At 39.2% G+C, this 17,993-nt stretch overlaps 1 protein-coding gene across 2 annotated transcripts in view; it reads right to left on the reverse strand.

The window, feature by feature from the left end:
- Positions 1-204: 204 nt before the first annotated feature.
- Positions 205-17,993, reverse strand: part of Abcb11 (ATP binding cassette subfamily B member 11) — an 89,834-nt gene continuing 72,045 nt past the window's right edge. For both annotated transcript variants that reach the window (XM_020167978.2, XM_074071044.1), the window contains 5 exons: positions 17,631-17,787; positions 16,438-16,635; positions 5,484-5,690; positions 3,913-4,059; positions 205-3,136 (listed from right to left, as the gene is read on the reverse strand). In XM_020167978.2, the coding sequence (XP_020023567.2) occupies positions 2,936-3,136; positions 3,913-4,059; positions 5,484-5,690; positions 16,438-16,635; positions 17,631-17,787 (910 nt within the window). In that variant the 3' untranslated portion in view covers positions 205-2,935. The remainder of the gene's footprint in view (positions 3,137-3,912; positions 4,060-5,483; positions 5,691-16,437; positions 16,636-17,630; positions 17,788-17,993) is intronic.

The raw sequence follows: 17,993 nt of genomic DNA on the forward strand, positions 1-17,993 counted from the left end.
AATTGCTGGAAATTAGAGGAAAACCTGATGAATATCAGGCAGAACAGATTAAGCCAACCCTTGTCACTCTAGAAACATTAATAATGTAAAATTGTAAAATCAAATCTTTTGCCAGTGTTAGAGGATACAGGATAAAAATGGAGACACTGACACCCTCTGGTGTTGTAAGATAAACACACAACTATTTATTTGTTTGTTTATTTATTAATTAATTTATTTACTTTTGAAGTTGCAATCATCTCCCTTGTCACTGAGCCTCAGAAAGCAATTTTTGTTGGACATGCAGCTCAGTGGTAGCAGTAGAGCACTTGCCTAGCTTGGGTGAAGCCTTGAGTTCTGTCCCTGGTATCTCAAAAAGAAAGAAAAAAAGAAGGAAGGGAAGGAGGAAGGAGGGAAGAGGGGAAAGAGGGAAGGAGAGAGAGAGGGAAGAAAAAGAGGAAGGAGGGAGGAAAAATTGTTTCCCCAAATCATTTCACATCCTCTTCATCCAATCTTTTCCTTGTTATCCATAGTTTTTAAGTACCTTATTTGAAAAGATACCTTTTGTACACTTCACAAATTCCTTTCTACAAAACATATAACTTCCTAGCACAGAACCCACATTCTCTCTCCTTGAAATGCAAGCCTAAACAAGTGGATTTTAGTCTTCTGTCTTCAAAATTAGAGGGTGAGCATGTGTGTACTGCAAAGCCTAATTCCTTCTAGCAGGCACTGCTAGAAAAATGGCCACTGTCCATTTTTCATAACTAGAATGCATTCCTCCACCCTCTGTCACCTCAACTTGGCAACCGTCACTAATTCTGGCCTGACCAGTTAACCTGCTAAAACCATCTTTGCAGTTACTTATCAGGAGACACTGGACAAAACCAAATAATAAGCCTCAAAAAACCACAGCTCAGGCTTACTTACAGAGTTCATTTGTTGGACATGGAAAGAAAAAATGTTATAGGTAAGTTCCCTTAATTTTCTAAGTACCCTTGCAAGTGGTATTCAAACTCAGTCAATTTGAGTCAATTATACTCAAATTTGTTCTCCAGAACTTAGGCATGTTGATTGGTTAAAAGGGATGTTCTTATTCTTAGAAGCCCTTGGGAGGAAGATGGAAGAAAGAGAAAGTGTGATTGATAGGACCGCAGAACTGCACAGTCCTGCACAGTCCTGCTATTGAAGTTTTCATTTCTGCTAGCAAGAGCTCTTTTGTGTAGGTTTATTTGAGTATGTTTGTGTTCATTTGTATGAACTCCTGTTTCTATTTGCATAGATGGAATTATCTTCTCTTGTTTCATTGAGTGAACTTGCTACCACTCTGTGTTTTCCTAGTTTTTGCATGCTTTGCTACATGTATTTCTTTCTCCTTGGTGTTCTTTTTGTCATTACTTTTGTTTTACATGTTAAAATGTCTCCTGGTGATCCTTGCCCATCTATTCACATTCAAGAGGGAGACACTGAAAAGCCAGGCATGCTCAGAGTGAGTGGATGCTTGTTGGTTGGTGGGCCTCACAGCCAGGTAAGCTGGCTACGAAATAGTCTTTGGACGATTCCTAGCATTGGAACCATAGATTTCTTATATTGACCAGTTTTCCCAGAGATTTATTCTTTTCTGTTCATATATAGTCTTCCACTCAGTTCACTATCTATCTCCTGTATGTTAATCAGCCCTTCAACTGTGTCTCTATGTACAAGTCTGCTGTGAGCTTTCCCAGAGAGGGAATAGCCAGTGTTCCTTTGGGATTGGGGAAGCACATCCAGCATATGGCAGTAGGGACTCTATACCTGTTTCTACACAGGCTTTCAGCCCATTCTTCTGTCTTCAGCCCCATCTCTCTTTCTCCTCCCCACTTCCAGAAGGACCCTGTGATTTTATTTCCTGAACCTTTCTAGGAACCTGTAGTACAAAATGAAATGTTCATATGCTTCCGTCCTACTAATATTTATTTTCTCTCATCTTCTGAATTCATTATGGGTTGTCCATTTGCTTTCTGGCTGTCAACATTTTGTAGTTGGCACCATTTTGTTTTCTTAATTTCTGTGGCTTTATATCTTCTTTAATTCCTTTAACACCATACAGTGGTCTTCTGAGGAGCAGGGACAAACATGAGCATTTTCTGCCATATTTAACTGCCTGTTTGTATAACACCTTAGGAAACTAATGCAAAATAAAAACACACCATTTTCATTTCATGAATAGGATTTCATAGAAATAAAGGACAACCAGCATGGAAAGGAGTGATGAGAAGTACAAGACCTATTATAGCATCCCTGCTCGTCAGTATATAGTGAATTTCATCCCCTTCTCTATACACTACATCCCTAGCCTAAACAACACACTTAACTAATAAACCCTTGCTAATCCTGCTCTCCCACCAGTGCCTCCCTTGGTTTGAGAGCTTATAGGGTGTGAAAGTCCTCCTTTCCCTCCATGCAGGCCAGAGATAAATTAATATGCTTTCATATGTAAAAAAAATTAGTTAAGAAATACAAATTGCCTTTGGTCTTTTTGCTCTTTTCATGTTTGACCTTGACCTAGCTCAAGGAACATTTGTTAAGTGCCTATTACAGACCAGGCTTGGTGTAAATATCCAAAGGTTCAAATATGCAAAAGACAATCCTTTGCCCTTGAGGAGTTCAAAGCATTCACTCCATGACCTCTCACTAACTCCCACATGTGACTGAGACTGGTTCCTGCACACAGCAGCACTAGATGGTGGCTAAGCAGCTGCTTGACCCTGGATTTTCACTCACACTGACCCTAGTTTCTTTCATTTTCTACATGTAAAACTGAATTATCATTGAAGCTCATTAGAAATTAGCTTGTACCCCAGTGTATGACTATGTCTGTAAAAGTGAGATATTAACTTTTCTCCTTAAAGATATAGCAACCTGCAGCATGCCTTGTACTTGGTGTATCATCTCAGCATGAGGTTCCTGAGTGAGGTCAACTGATGGGGGCTCCCGTGGTGACTAGCTTGTAGTAGGCTCCTTTCTGGGCCATTAGGTCTTCATGGGTTCCTTTCTCAATCACCACTCCTTGTGACATGACAGCAATGATGTCCGAATTCTGGATGGTAGACAAGCGATGGGCAATGACAATGCAGGTCCGACCCTTTCTGGCTTTGTCCAGAGCAATCTGTACGGTCTGCAAAGGGGGATGAAGAGAGAATGCACAGATAGGTGATTGTTCCCTGTCCACCACTGTGAGCAACAATTCCATACGTAAGAGGAAACCCAAAGTCTCAACACAAGAGAAGATTAAGCAAGTATTTGCTGATGCAGTGCACCAATGATTCAAACTGCAACTAACAGGCTGAGAAACTTCAGAGAAGCAAGAATGAACCGAACTATGAAGTCGGTTCATAGTTCCTTACAATACTGGTTTTACTAAAGTGAAACCAAGAAACAACACAGGGTGCAATACAACCAGTCATTCTTGATACGTTTCTTCACTGGACATACTGGCTGTCTCCAAAGGGAGAGATTTGAAAGGTGTTAATCATAAGTTTTGAAATCATGATGGTGTTTTCTCAATTGCATTCCTTCATGCCAGCTGCACACAGACACCACCTCCTTCTTTGTGTTGTATGTGGCATACCTGTTCTGTCACACAACTTGAGAACTATAAAATGTCATGCCTAACAGATAGCCTAGATTATTTTATTAAGAAAGCTAATTATTTGCCTTTGAAAAATGTCACTTATTTAAAAACAATTATTCTCTTAAAGTTAAATTTTTTTATTTGAAGCAATCCTATTTTAAGACATTTTCTCTAAATTATTGTCTTCTGCTACCTTAAAGCATTGTTAATTTCTACTGATAATAAATCAGGAAACTACAAACAGCATCATTTTATAAGAACAAATCTTATAGCAAAGACCCATAAATAATGATCTGAGACTTTAGAAAATCAGTCCATACCTTTTCACTTTCTGTGTCTAGGGCAGAAGTGGCTTCATCTAGTAGCAAGATTTTAGGATCTCGTACAATGGCCCGAGCAATAGCAATGCGCTGTTTCTCCCCTCGAGAGAGCTGAGATCCATGGCTCCCAACGTTAGTTTCATATTTCTGGGGAAAAGCATCATAAGGCTTGAGAACTAGAAAGAGTCACGACTCCTGTGCTGTATGGAGCTCACATTGATGACTCCTCCCTTCATCTTTGAATGTGGGAATCATAAATGAGTCCTATCAAAGGTATCAAATCCACTTAGAACTATTAAAATATATGAAATTTGTGCTGGGAAATGAGGGGATTTTATTCTCCATCTCTGTTTCTTTAAGATTTATACTTTTAATCTCTTTCTCCCTGTGTCCTTGGTTTCCTGACTCTTGTCTGGAAGATCACTCCAAGATGGAATAATCCCAGGAAGGGACATGCCTTTTAAGAGGCATTCTGGTCATATCCTTTACTGGAAAGACAGCATTCTGCAACACAAGCCATGGTTTGAACTTAACACTCTGCAGCTTCCTAGCTCTGCAATCATGAACAACTTATTTCTTTGAGCTACAAACTCATCTGGAAAATGTAGAATTAGCACTTAGTTCACAAATTTCTTTGTGAGTTTTTGATGAAATTAGGAAGGAGAATGTGTACTTAGATTCCCGAACAGCTACATTAAAAATAATTAACAATCAGTATTTACTATGTATCAGGAAAGTGTTCATGTCTTAATTTTCCTTGTGATCAACCAACCACCACCAAGAGAGATGCTTGGTGAATGGATATGCAGAGCAGAGGCCATGCTAAGTTCAGACTTGGCTCTGGAAAAGGAAGAGACCCCAAGGCAGAGGAAACTCACCCATCACACCCAGCCCCTGCTGCCAAGTAATGATGTCAGTAACAGCAGCCACAGCTTTCCTTGTGTGCTAATCAAGTGTACTCTTTCATTTTGTCTGTCTGTTTTGTGGCAGTGGAGATTGAATTCAGGACCTCATCTATGCTAAGCAAGAGCTCTATCACTCACCTACATCCCAAGCCCCTTATTCGGTCATTTTAATGCTAATTTTTGCATTTTACAGATGGAACAGACAATCTTAGAATGGATAAATAATTGTTCCAAAGTTACAGACATAACCAGGAAGAGGTAAAGCTTGGATTCAAATCCATGTCTACTCCAAATCTCAAGCTTTTTATTCCACCATGCTAAGCTAATGCTCTATGTGGTAGTGCTTTATGTATGACAAATTTTATGGCATCTATTTTATTGGCCAATAGAATACCTTCCAGGGCTGGCAGTATGGCTCAGGTGGTAGAGTGCCTGCCTAGCAAGCACAAAGTCCTGAGTTCAAAGCCCCAGTACCAAAAAAAAATGCTGTAAAAAAAATTAAAGAATATGTTGACAGAGGATATTTGTTGGCTTAAAGCAAAAATAATACCTGATATATTGGGCACTGGGAAATAAATTGTGTTGCCTTCTCCTTGAGTCATAATAATAGCATGTTTTGGCCATTCTGTCTGTCCACACAGGGAGAGAGACAGACTTGGTACTCACGTCTGGGAGCGACATGACGAAGTCGTGCAGCTGAGCCTGCTTTGCAGCTTCTATGACTCTTTCCTTGGGAATTTCTTTGGTGTTGTCTCCATACTTGATGTTGTCCATTATGCTACAGGCAAACAGCACTGGTTCCTGGGAAACAATTCCAATGTTGGAGCGGAGGAACTGGACATTTACATTTTTGCTGTCATGACCATCTATCATCTGCCATAGAGGTGATGAGAGAGAGCATTACTTTTCAGGCTTGTGGTAGTAAAGAAAGCTCACATTCTAAGATAAGTGTTAGGGCACTAGTTTTGCTTGAGAAAGGATTCCCAGGTCTCTGAGGAATAAATTATTTTGCCGTTGGCTTCTGGAGCTGGTGTCTGTCAGGAGTGGTATCAAAACTAACACTGATCAGACTCTAGCTTTGTTGTTATTTTTCCCAAACGCTAACTCTGCAGAAGATATAAATGAGAAAGAATCTCAGGAGAGTATTTAGTGAAGAGAAAAATGTCCTTAGATTTTGTATAGCACAATCTGTACAAGTATGCAGAATTGTTTTGTATTGAGGCTATGTGAAAGGATCATGAAAAGGATTTTCAATAGCTTCATGTGAAGCTATTGGACAATATAAAGATTAAACCTGTGTCCTTGATTTTATTGACATCAGTCCCTGAACAGCTGACATAATAAACCCAAAGAAGGAAAGATTACATCCATTCGCTCAGTCAATCAACAATTATATATTGAATCACCTGTCACAAAGGTACCATGCAAAGCAGCCTGTGTCTGCTATATAAGAAAAACATAATGTCAGTTTCCTAGGATCTCAGTCTAGAGACAGGTAAGTACAGGTACTCAATGTCTATCATTTGAATGGGTTTTCACTTTAGAGTCCTAGAATAATAAAGGTACAGTACCTCCAGCACAGAACTATAAAGATTTGACCCTATAATTTCAGAAAAGAAAAGATTATATTAAATGGTGTGAATTGAATACATTTTAGATAGTTTCTAAGCAATGAGAAAAGCAAACACTATTAGGAAAAAAAGGAAGCTTTGCTCAATATCAGTTAGCCCTTGCTTCTCTTGTACTACTCACTTCCCACAGTTCTTATGTCTGCAAAGCACAACTTAATGCTTAGTTAGAAATTGAGATGTTTTGCTAACTGTTGTATATGTGCTATCAGCTCCTAGAATACAGAAGACATGCTTCACATTTCTTAAGACTCTCCCACAGAGAGTACTGGATGTGTCATAGGTGTCCAATTACATGTTGAAAACATTGAAGGCCTACATTTGGTAGCTTCCCCAAAAGCAGAGAGGATTTAAAAAGATTGACTTAAAGAGGAGCATTTTAATACTTAAAAGTGTTTGTAGATAGGTTTTATGATAATATAACAAAATATATTGTGTCTAAAAATTCTTCATGGACCTGTTTCCTTCCTGTGACCAGAATGTTCACTGTGCACACATTTAATGTATGTGTCAATGTTAGAGAAATCAGAGGATTTCAAATCAGTGGATTCAAAAAGCTTTGTCTCACATACTTCACAATCTACCTGGGTGAAAGTCATAATAAAACTAACATTTTGGAAAATTGAGCCCTTTCCTTAACACAGAGATCAGATTTCCAGTGCAATGTGATTCCTAGGCTCCTACATCAACAAAACTTTCAAATAAATTAAAATCTTTACACCTAAAATTAATAACAAGAACCTATAAACTGCAGGCAACTAACTCTTGCTTATTTTATTTATTTTTATAACTTCCTGGATTTTGCCAATATCTGTTTGCATGTTTCCTTACTTTGTTTTATACAAAGGAGTCTTTAGTTGCCCTTTTCAAGTTTCTCTCAGCATTTCTGTTTATAATGTTATCTATCTTCATTGCAATGAAGATTACACCATTCAAGAAAATCAGAAGGCCACTTTTGAAATATTAAGATTAAATAACTGATGAAGTATGGAGCAAAATAAAACATTTTTCATCACAATCCTAGCAACCACTTCTTAGCAAACTGCTTGTGGATATGCTCCAACAAAAGGAGGGTATAAACAAAGAAAAAGGAAGATATGGGAAGTAGAAAATAATGGATCTAATCCAAGAGAACACTGCAGGGAACTCATAGGATGACAACTATTCAATGGGTAAAGGGTGAAATTAGTCTAAGCCTTGACAGAAATGAGGGAAATAAGCATGTCCCCCAGAGTAGATGGCAAAACAGAGACATTGGAAGAACATAAAAAAACTTATTAAAGGCAAAGAATGGAAGAAAAAAGACATTTCAGAAAAACAATTGAGAAAAGAAATGAAATGATAATGAACCTCACTATTTGATTGTGGGCTGAATAATATTTACACAAGCACAATAAAAGCAGTTGGTTCATTTTCAACTTTTAGAATCAACCTAGAGTGAAAGCAGGAAATCAATGTTATAACCAGAATGTGTTTTATGTTGTTGATAATGTAAATGTAGAGTTAGAAATTGAGAGACCAAAGGAGAGAGCAAGAAGTGAAAATAAGGGTATGATAACTAACATTCTCACCTTTGAATGCAAGAATTCAAAAGATGTTATCTACAGAAAATCAACAAAAGTATATTAGTTAAATTTATAAATAGAAGTATTAAAATGATGTAACTAGAATGGGAGGACTTTGGTAAAAGGAAGAGAGTGATGATGATAAGTCCATGGCAAGTCTAAGTTTGTTAAATCATGAAAACAGTAGCATGAACTTAGTATTTAAAGAAATAAAAGTAATCACTACATGATTAAAATAGTTGCCTTTGAGCAAAGCATTATAGAAGAGTGTGACTTTTTCTTAAAAATACTTCTTTGCGGGAAGGATCCATGATGGCAGCTAGGGTACGGATGCAGATAGTCTAAGCTCTGTGACTCCAAAATCTCCCTGAGACATTGGAGCCACACTTGGGTAATTCTGACTCCTTCTAGCCAAAATAAAAACTGCCATCAAACTAGGTGCAGGAAAAAATTCAAAGACCTACCCACAAATCAGCCTTTAATTGACCTAAGAGCTGCCACCCACTGCCCAACCAGCAAGGTGGGTCCAACCCTGGGGAAACCCTCTCTCCCCACAGGAATTTTTTTTCTTTCATTCTCTTCTCCTCCTTCATCAAGTGGAAATAAAGCACCAACCAGAATCAAACCTTTGACACCCTGAATCAAAAAAAAAAAAAAAAAAAAAGCTTTCCCACAACACGTTACACTGAGAAAACTTGAGGGCTGCCACCACCACTGCAGCTGCTGCCACCGGCTCCAAACCTGCCTGTGACACATTCAACAGACCAAACAGGTAAGTGCCACACATCACACGGAATTCCCCTACCCACACCTGGGATAAACCAGCACATCACCTGAGCAGATTAACCCTCCCCCAAAAAACTGAATAACAAACAGGGAACTGTAGTCTAGTACAACAGCAGAGGGGGTGGGAATGCTAAATGAGAAAGGGGGAGGGGCAAGGAGATAATCTCAGCATGAACTATCAGTAAACAAACACTGGACAGGCAGGAAGGCAGAGAGCAGGCAGGTGATAAGCCACTCCCCAAGCAGGGCAAGTAATGGATCACACAGCTCATCTTCTGAGCCAGTGAGCAGCACCTAAAGCCAAATTGCCCCGCAAAACTGAAAAACAAACAGCAAACCATCATAACACACTGACAGTAGAGGGAGCTGATTGAACACCGAACCTGCCCCAGAAAAAGGGGAGAAATCCCAGCACAGTGAAAAGCCACCTCCAAAGCAGGGCAACTAGTGGACTACAGAGCTGATTTCCTGAACCTGAGGGAAGCAGGAAATCTCCTCATTGGGGGAGGAGATGACCAAGCAGCTGCAGCTGAAGGGTAACACAGTTATCAGCTGAGGAAATCAATATCTCTGACCACCCTGCATGATCTGGCAAAGCTACCTCACCTCACAACTTCAATTTAACTGGTGGACAGAAGAACAAAACACTACTCACAAGCCAATCACCTAGTGAGACTGTGTCAGAGCTTCTGTTTATATGCCAAAACCAGGACTGGATGCCGGAGGTCTAACTCCAGAACTTAAACTAAGACTGAAATTCTATTGTTCCTGAACCTGGTGTTTTTCTTTTTTCTTTTTTTTTGTTTGTTTTATTATTGTGGGTTTTCTATTTGTCTTTCTATTCTTATTATCTTTTTTCTTTCTATACTATCAACTTTACCATCATCATCTTCTCATACCTACTCTCACCCACTTCACTCTCCCTCCTTCTCCTGTACTAAAATCCATTGCTCCCCTCCCCAACAACTTATCTGCCCCTTCTCACACAACCTCTCCCCTAGCCCTCACCTTCCCCTCCCATTCTCCCCCAACATGTCACCAGACTATCCCTCCCTCCTACACACTCATCCCCCAAACTCCTGCAACCCCTAACACAAGAACCCTCTACTACAACAATAGAAATACACCCAAACACACACAAGGACCACAAAAATCAGCAGCCCCCACACTGCTTCCCCCACTCACCCACCCCAGTTTCCACCTCGCCCTTTAGTGCCACCCTATTCAACTCCCCAAATTCCTATAGCTAGCCTTACAAACATTAACCCCCCAACTCCCACTGCTTATAGATATTACCACTAAGGGGTCTTCTATATAACATATAAGCTCCTGGTCAGGTATTAAACCTGTGAATTAGTTATTACTAAATTACACCCAGACCCAGGACAGAAATAGCACTCCAACCTAGCTAAAAACCCAAGACAGCCACAAAACAAAAATTAAAGGAAGGGAAAGAAAACAGATGACTAAAGCCACCAAATAGCTTATCAAGAACACAGTTGCACAGTACCAAGTGGAGCAATGGGAAGAAGAAAAAGGGATGGAGACCACTCTCCCCTCAAAAATAATTTAATACAGGATTCAGAGGGAAATGAAGAAAATGGATACCCATTTCCAGACTCCAACAAAACAAAGATAAATGACACCAAGGAACCCAGTGATGCCCACAAAAACAACCTCATAGAAGAAGTCCTGCAATAATCACTGAGAATTTCATGGAGATGATACAAGACATGGTTAACCAAAATGTACAAGATGCACTCAAGAAATTTCAAAACACCAAAACTAAAGAATATGAGAAGACACAGAAACAAATAAATGAAATCATAGGAGCCCTAAATAAACACCAAAGTGAAACATAGAACACTATAAATAGAGAGATAAATGAATTAAAGATGAAAATAGAAAATATTAAAGAGAAAGTGACCCATGATATGGAAACCCTCAAAAAAAAAATCAAACAGAAACACAAAACACAGTGGAAGGCCACTCCAGCAGACTAGAACAAGCAGAAGACAGAATCTCAGAACTCAAAGATAAAATAGAAATTAAAGGAAAAACTAAAGAACTGTTAGTCAAACAACTTAAGACCTGTAAAAGGAATATGAAAGAATTCACCGACTTTATCAAAAGACCAAACCTGAGAATCATGGGCATTGAAGAAGGAGAAGAGGTCCAAGCAAAAGGGATTCATAATATAGTCAATAAAATAATAACAGAAAATTTCCTAAATCTAGAGAAAGTTATGCCCATTCAGGTACAGGAAGCCTCCAGGACACCAAACAGACTTGACCAAAATAGAACTTCCCCCATGACATACTATCATTAAAACAATAAGCACAGAGAACAGAGAAAGAATATTGAAGGCTGTAAGAGACAAAAAACAAATAACATATAAAGGTAAACCCATCAAAAATCATAGCAGATTTCTCAACAGAAACCTTAAAAGCAAGAAGGGCATGGAGCGAGGTATTCTGGGCACTGAATGAAAATAACTTCAACCCTAGTATATTCTACCCAGCAAAACTATCATTTAAATGATAGATGGAGCAATAAAAATCTTCCATGATAAGCAGAAACTAAAACAATATATGACCACCAAGCTACCACTTCAAAATATATTCCAAGGAATTCTGCACACAGAAAATGAAAGCAAAAAAACCACGAGAGGACAGGCAGTATCAAACCACAGGAGAAGAAAAGACAAGGAATCAGAGTAACACTGATTCAGCTGCACACAATCAAACCCTTAAACAACAAAAACAACTAAATGGCAGGAATCACCTCATACCTATCAATATAAACACTGAATGTCAATGGACTCAACTCCCCCATCAAAAGACTCTGTTTGGCAAACTGGATTAAAAAAGAAGATCCAACAATCTGTTATTTACAGGAGACCCACCTCATTGACTGAAACAAACACTGGCTTAGGGTGAAAGGCTGGAAGAAGATATATGAAGCCAATGCCCCCCCAAAACAGGCAGGAGTAGCAATACTTATCTCAGACAAAGTAGACTTCAAACATACATTGATCAAATGAGATAAAGAAGAACACTCCATACTAATAAAAGGGGAAATACACCAAAGGAAATAACAATTATCAACCTATATGCATCCAATCTTAGTGCACCCAATTTCATCAAACATACTTTAAAGGACTTAAAAACACATATAGACTTCAATATAGTGGTAGGGGGAGACTTTAATAACCCCCCTATCACCATCAGATAGGTCATCCAAACAAAAAATCAATAAAGAAATTCTAGAACTAAATTACACCACAGATCAAATGGACCTAGCTGATATCTATAGAATATTTCATCCAACATCCTCAAAATATACATTCTTCTCAGCAGCCCATGGAACTTTCTCCAAAATTGATCATATATTAAGGCACAAAACAAGCCTCAGCAAATACAAGAAAACAGAAATAATCCCCTGCATCCTATCTGATCACAATGAATTAAAACTAGAACTCAACAACAAAAACAACAGTAGAAAATACCCAAACAACTGGAAGCTGAACAACACATTGCTCAATGATTAGTAGGTTATCAATGAAATAAAAGAGGAATTAAAAGGTTCCTGGAAGTTAATGAAAATGAAAACACAACCTATCAGAACCTATGGGACACAGCAAATGCAGTCCTAAGAGGAAAGTTTATAGCCATGAGTGCATATATTAAAAGGACAGAAAGATCTCTAATAAACAACCTAGTGCTAAATCTCAAACTCCTAGAAAAACAAGAACAAGCAAAACCCAAAACAAGCAGAAGAGAAATAATAAAAATAAGGGCTGAAATTAATGAAATAGAAACCAAAAAAAACCATAGAAAGAATCAATGAAAAAAAAACCTGGTTCTTTGAAAAAATAAACAAGAGTGACAGACCCCTGGCAAATCTGACTAAAATGAGGAGGGAAAAACCCAAGCCAGTAAAACCAGAAATGCAAAAAGAGAGATAACAACAAACACCACAGAAATCCAGGGAATCATCAAAAACTACTTTGAGAACCTATATTCAAATAAATTTGAAAATCTTGAAGAAATGGACAAATTTCTAGATACTTATGACCATCCAAAATTGAACCAAGAGGATATTAACCACCTAAATAGATCTTTAACATGAAATGAAATTGAATCAGCAATAAAGAGTCTCCCAAAAAAGAAAAGTCCAGGACCTGATAGATTCTCTGCTGAATTCTATCAGACCTTTAAAGAACTAATACCAATTCTCCTTAAATTTTTCCATGAAATAGAAAGGGAAGGAAACTGCCTAACTCATTCTATGAAGCCAGTGTTACACTCATCCCCAAAACAGACAAAGACACATCCAAAAAGGAGAACTATAGGCCAATCTCCTTAATGAACATCAATGCAAAAAATCCTCAATAAAATAATGGCAAACTGAATCCAACAACATATTAGAAAGATCATTCACCATGACCAAGTTGGCTTCATCCCAGGGATGCAGGGGTGGTTCAACATACTCAAATCTATAAATGTAACACAGCACATTAATAGAAGCAAAGACAAAAACCACTTGATCATCTCAACTGAAGAAGAAAAAGCCTTTGATAAGATTCATGATAAAAGCTCTAAGAGAACTAGAAATAGAAGGAATGTACCTTAACATTACAAAGGTTATATATGACAAACCTATAGCCGGCATCATACTTAAGGGAGAAAAACTGAAACCATTTTCCCTAAAATCAGGAACAAGACAAGGGTGCCCGTTATACCCACTCCTATTCAACATAGTACTGGAATTCCTAGCCAGAGCAATTAGGCAAGAAGAAGGAATAAAAGGAATACAAATAGGTAAAGAAACTGTCAAAATATCCCTATTTGCAGATGATATGATCCTATACTTCAAACACTCAGAACACTCTACTCAAAAACTCCTATTCACCATAAACAGCTTCAGCAATGTGACAGGATACAAAATCAACTTACAAAAATCATTTGCTTTTCTATACACTAAAAATGAACAAACTGAGAAAGAATATATGAAAACAATTCTATTTACAATTGCCTCAAACAAAAAATCAAATACCTAGGAGTAAACCTAACAAAGGATGTGAATGACCTCTACAAGGAGAACTACAAACCCCTGAAGAAAGAGAAGGTAGAAACATCTCCCATGCTCATGGATTGGTAGACTCAACATAGTAAAAATGGCTATACTACCAAAAGCAATCTACATGTTTAATGCAATTCCCATCAAAATCCCAATGATATTCATCACAGAGATTGAAAAAACTACCCTAAAGTTCATTTGGAAACACAAGAGACCGTGAATAGCCAAGACAATACTCAGCAAAAGCAGCAATGCTGGAGGTATCACAATACCCAACTTCAAACTATATTGCAAAGCAACGGCATTAAAAACAGCATGGTACTGGCACAAAAACAGATATGAAGACCAGTGGAATAGAATAGAGGACCTAGATATGAATCCACACAGCTATGCCTACCTTATTTTTGACAAAGGTGCTGAAAAACATACGATGGAGAAAAGACAGCCTCTTCAACAAATATTGCTGGGAAAAGTGGTTATCTGCCTGCAGAAAACTGAAACTAGATCCATGTTTGTCACCCTGTACTAGTATCAACTCAAAATGAATCAAGGACCTTAATATCAGACCCAAAACTCTGAAGCTAGTACAGAAAAGAGCAGAGAATACTCTGGAAGCAATAGGTGTAAGCAAGGACTTCCTCAATAGAATCCCAGCAGCCCAGCAACTGAAAGAAAGGCTGGACAAATTGGACTTCATAAAACTAAAAACTTCTGCACAACAAAAGAAGTGGTTTCTAAACCGAAAAAACCACCTACAGAGTGGGAGAAAATATTTGCCAGCTATACATCAGACAAAGGACTGATAACCAGAATATACAGAGAGCTCAAAAAACTAAAACTCCCCCAAAATCAATGAACCAATAAAGAAATGGGCAACTGAACTAAACAGAACTTTTTTAAAAGAAGAAATACAAGTGGCCAAAAAACAAATGAAAAAATGCTCACCATCTCCAGCCATAATGGAAATGCAAATCAAAACCACACTAAGATTCCACCTCACCCCTGTTAGGATAGCCATCATTAGCAACACCACTAACAACAGGTGTTAGCGAGGATGTGGGGAAAAAGGAACCCTCATACACTGCTGGTGGGAATGCAAGCTAGTACAACTTCTGTGGAAAACAATATGGAGGCTTCTTAAAAAACTAAACATAGACCTGCCATATGATCCAGCAATCCCACTCCTGGGGATATACCCAAAGGAATGCGACTCAGGTTATTCCAAAGGCACTTGCATATCCATGTTTACTGCAGCACTATTCACAATAGCCAAGTCATGGAAACAGCCAAGATGTCCCACTACTGACGAATAGATTAAGAAAATGTGGTATTTATATACAATGGAATTTTATTAATCCATGAAGAAGAAAGAAATCTTATCATTCGTAAGTAAATGGATGGAACTGGAGAACATCATCTTAAGAGAAGTTAGCCAGGCAGGAAGGTCAAAAATCGTATGTTCTCCCTCATATGCAGACATTAGACCTAAAAGAAATGCACTAATATTATTGGACATGGGTCACACGCTAAGGGGAGAACACATACAGGAGGAATAAGTAGGGAAAGGTAGGAAACCCAAAACTTGAAAGTGTTTGATGTCCCCGCTGCAAAGGAGCTAATACAGTAACCTTAAAATGACAGAGGTCACTATAGGAAGATGACTGGGAAGTAGTGAAGAGGTCAGGTAGCGATGAACCAATTTGGGTTGTAATACACTTGTGCATGGAAGCAACGCTAGGAATCTCTCCGTATAGCTATCCTTATCTCAACTAGCAAAAACGCTTTGTCTTTCTTATTATTGCTTATGTATACTCTTCAACAAAATTGGCGAAGAGGACGGAAGAGGTTCTGCCTGGAAGTGAGGCGGGTGGGGGTAGGGGCAGGGGGAAAGATGGCCCAAATAATGTATGCACATATGAATAAATGAATAAATAAACCAAAATAGTAAAAAAAACTACTTTTTTGCTATTTTTATTTTGTAGTCCTCTGCATATATTACCTGAAAAGAAAGAAAAGAAAAAGGAGAGGACAAAAGAGGAAGAAATGCTGTAACAAATAAGCAACAAAGCAATTCACCATTTTTTAAAAATAAAGAGAAAGCTGAAGCTTTATCAATTTGGGTTCCGTACAATATTTAGAGTTAAGCTTCTCCCACCAGAATTGTCTCAGTTTTTCATGCTCAGTCCCCTTACATGTTCATTTATCATTTTGTCCCTTGTCACCCCCTCTTTTTCCATTCCCAGCCATTAGTTTCCTGATTAGTCTGCACTTTCTGCTCCATTTACAGGCAAATGAATGCTTCTGTTAAACACACTCATCTCAGCTTTGCAGTAGGCCCAATTTTCTTTGCCTAACTGGTCAGCGGGCCATCTGGAACTGGAGAGAATATGACATTAGAAATTGTGAGGTAGAATCAGGTCACCCAGCAAATGACTGGAAGTGGAAGATAACCCTAGGGTAAGTGTCCTGGGCAAGCCCTTTAGAGGAGGACTGGCAAGGCACCATTTTTAGAAAGCAATTCTGCAGAAAGCAAAACTGTCAAATTTGGGCATTGCTTACCACCCTGCCTTGATCTGGGTCATAGAAACGCTCCAACAACTGAATACTGGTGCTTTTGCCACATCCACTGCTTCCAACAAATGCTAGTGTCTGCCCTGGTTTAACAGACACCGAGAGACCGTTCAGGACTTGCACGGTAGGCCGAGAAGGGTATGTAAACTTGCAGTCAACAAAGTCAATCTTCCCCTGGAAATTGTTCTGTGGATGGAAAGCTTGGAATTACATATGCTCATACTGGAGCTCAGAATATTGAAAATCTTCCTCTCTCTCTTGCCTTCTCTCTCTCTCTGTACTGGGGCTTGAACTCAGGACCTCATGCTTGCTAGGCAGGTGCTCTAACACTTGAGTTATAACGTCAGCTCTTTGCCTTAGCTATTTTTTGGATAGTCTCACATTTTTGCCCAGGGCCTGCCTTGGACTGTGATTCTCCTACACTCATGTCTCCTCCTGCATAGCTTGGATTAAAAAATGTGGACCACCACACCCAGGTTAGTGTTTGAGATGGTCTTCCTAAATTTGTTCCCCTGACTGGCCTCAAACTGTGATCTTTCCAATTTGTCTCCTGAGTAACTGGGATTACAGGTATGAGCCACCACTCCTGTGGCTCCTTCCTTCCTTCCTTCCTTCCTTCCTTCCTTCCTTCCTTCCTTCCTTCCTTCCTTCCTTCCTTCCTTCCTTCCTTCCTCCCTCCCTTCTCTTCCTTCCTGCCTCCCTTCCTTCCTCCCTCCCTTCCCTCCCTTCTCTTCCTTCCTGCCTCCCTTCCTTTCTTCCTTCCTTCCCTCCTTCTTCCCTCCCTCCCTCCCTCCCTTTTTTCCTTCCAGAGGGTCTCACTATGCTAGATGGGCCTGGCACTTGCTATGCAGACCAGGCTGGTCTTCAACTCAAGAGCCTCCTGCCTCAGCCTTCTGAATATTGGTATTACCGGCAGGCACCACCATGCCCAGCCAGTCTTTTCTTTATACATTAAGCAGCCTCAGGTTTTTGTTATAATAATGGAAATGGACTGAGACAATTGCATATTCAAATGCCAACTGAATGACTTCCTTCCATTACATTTATAAGCCTATTATCTGTCCCTTCTGAGTGCATGTGAATGAACCCATGAGGCAGACGTTTAGAAGTGGTCTTGCCTGGCCAGCTCCCATGACTATTCTGCATACACATAAGCACAACTCCCCTGGTCCACTACTCACCCATTTTTCACCCATACCACTGTATACACTAATTGGGGGTCTTCGCTCCAGCAGTTGAAAAAAGCGTGCAGCTGATATCTTAGCTTTGGCATAACTTGGTGTATAAGAGATGGCTCTTCCAACTGCAGTAGCACTCAATACAACTGACGAGATCACCCTGGAACCAGAAAGACACACGTGTAGAAAAGAATAGGGTAAGGCTGGTGTGATGGCCTAAGAGGAAGGAGTGTGTGAGGGTGGGAATGGGAGACAGAGGATATGTCTTTGTGTGCCTAACTGCTCAGTTTATAAACAGGAATTGTTTTTAGGCTAGAGCTGTAAATCCAAACATCTCAAGGAGCCCAGGGACAAGCTTAAGGGGGT

This window comes from Castor canadensis, chromosome 4, assembly GCF_047511655.1.
Source record: "Castor canadensis chromosome 4, mCasCan1.hap1v2, whole genome shotgun sequence".
NCBI classification, from domain to species: domain Eukaryota; kingdom Metazoa; phylum Chordata; class Mammalia; order Rodentia; family Castoridae; genus Castor; species Castor canadensis.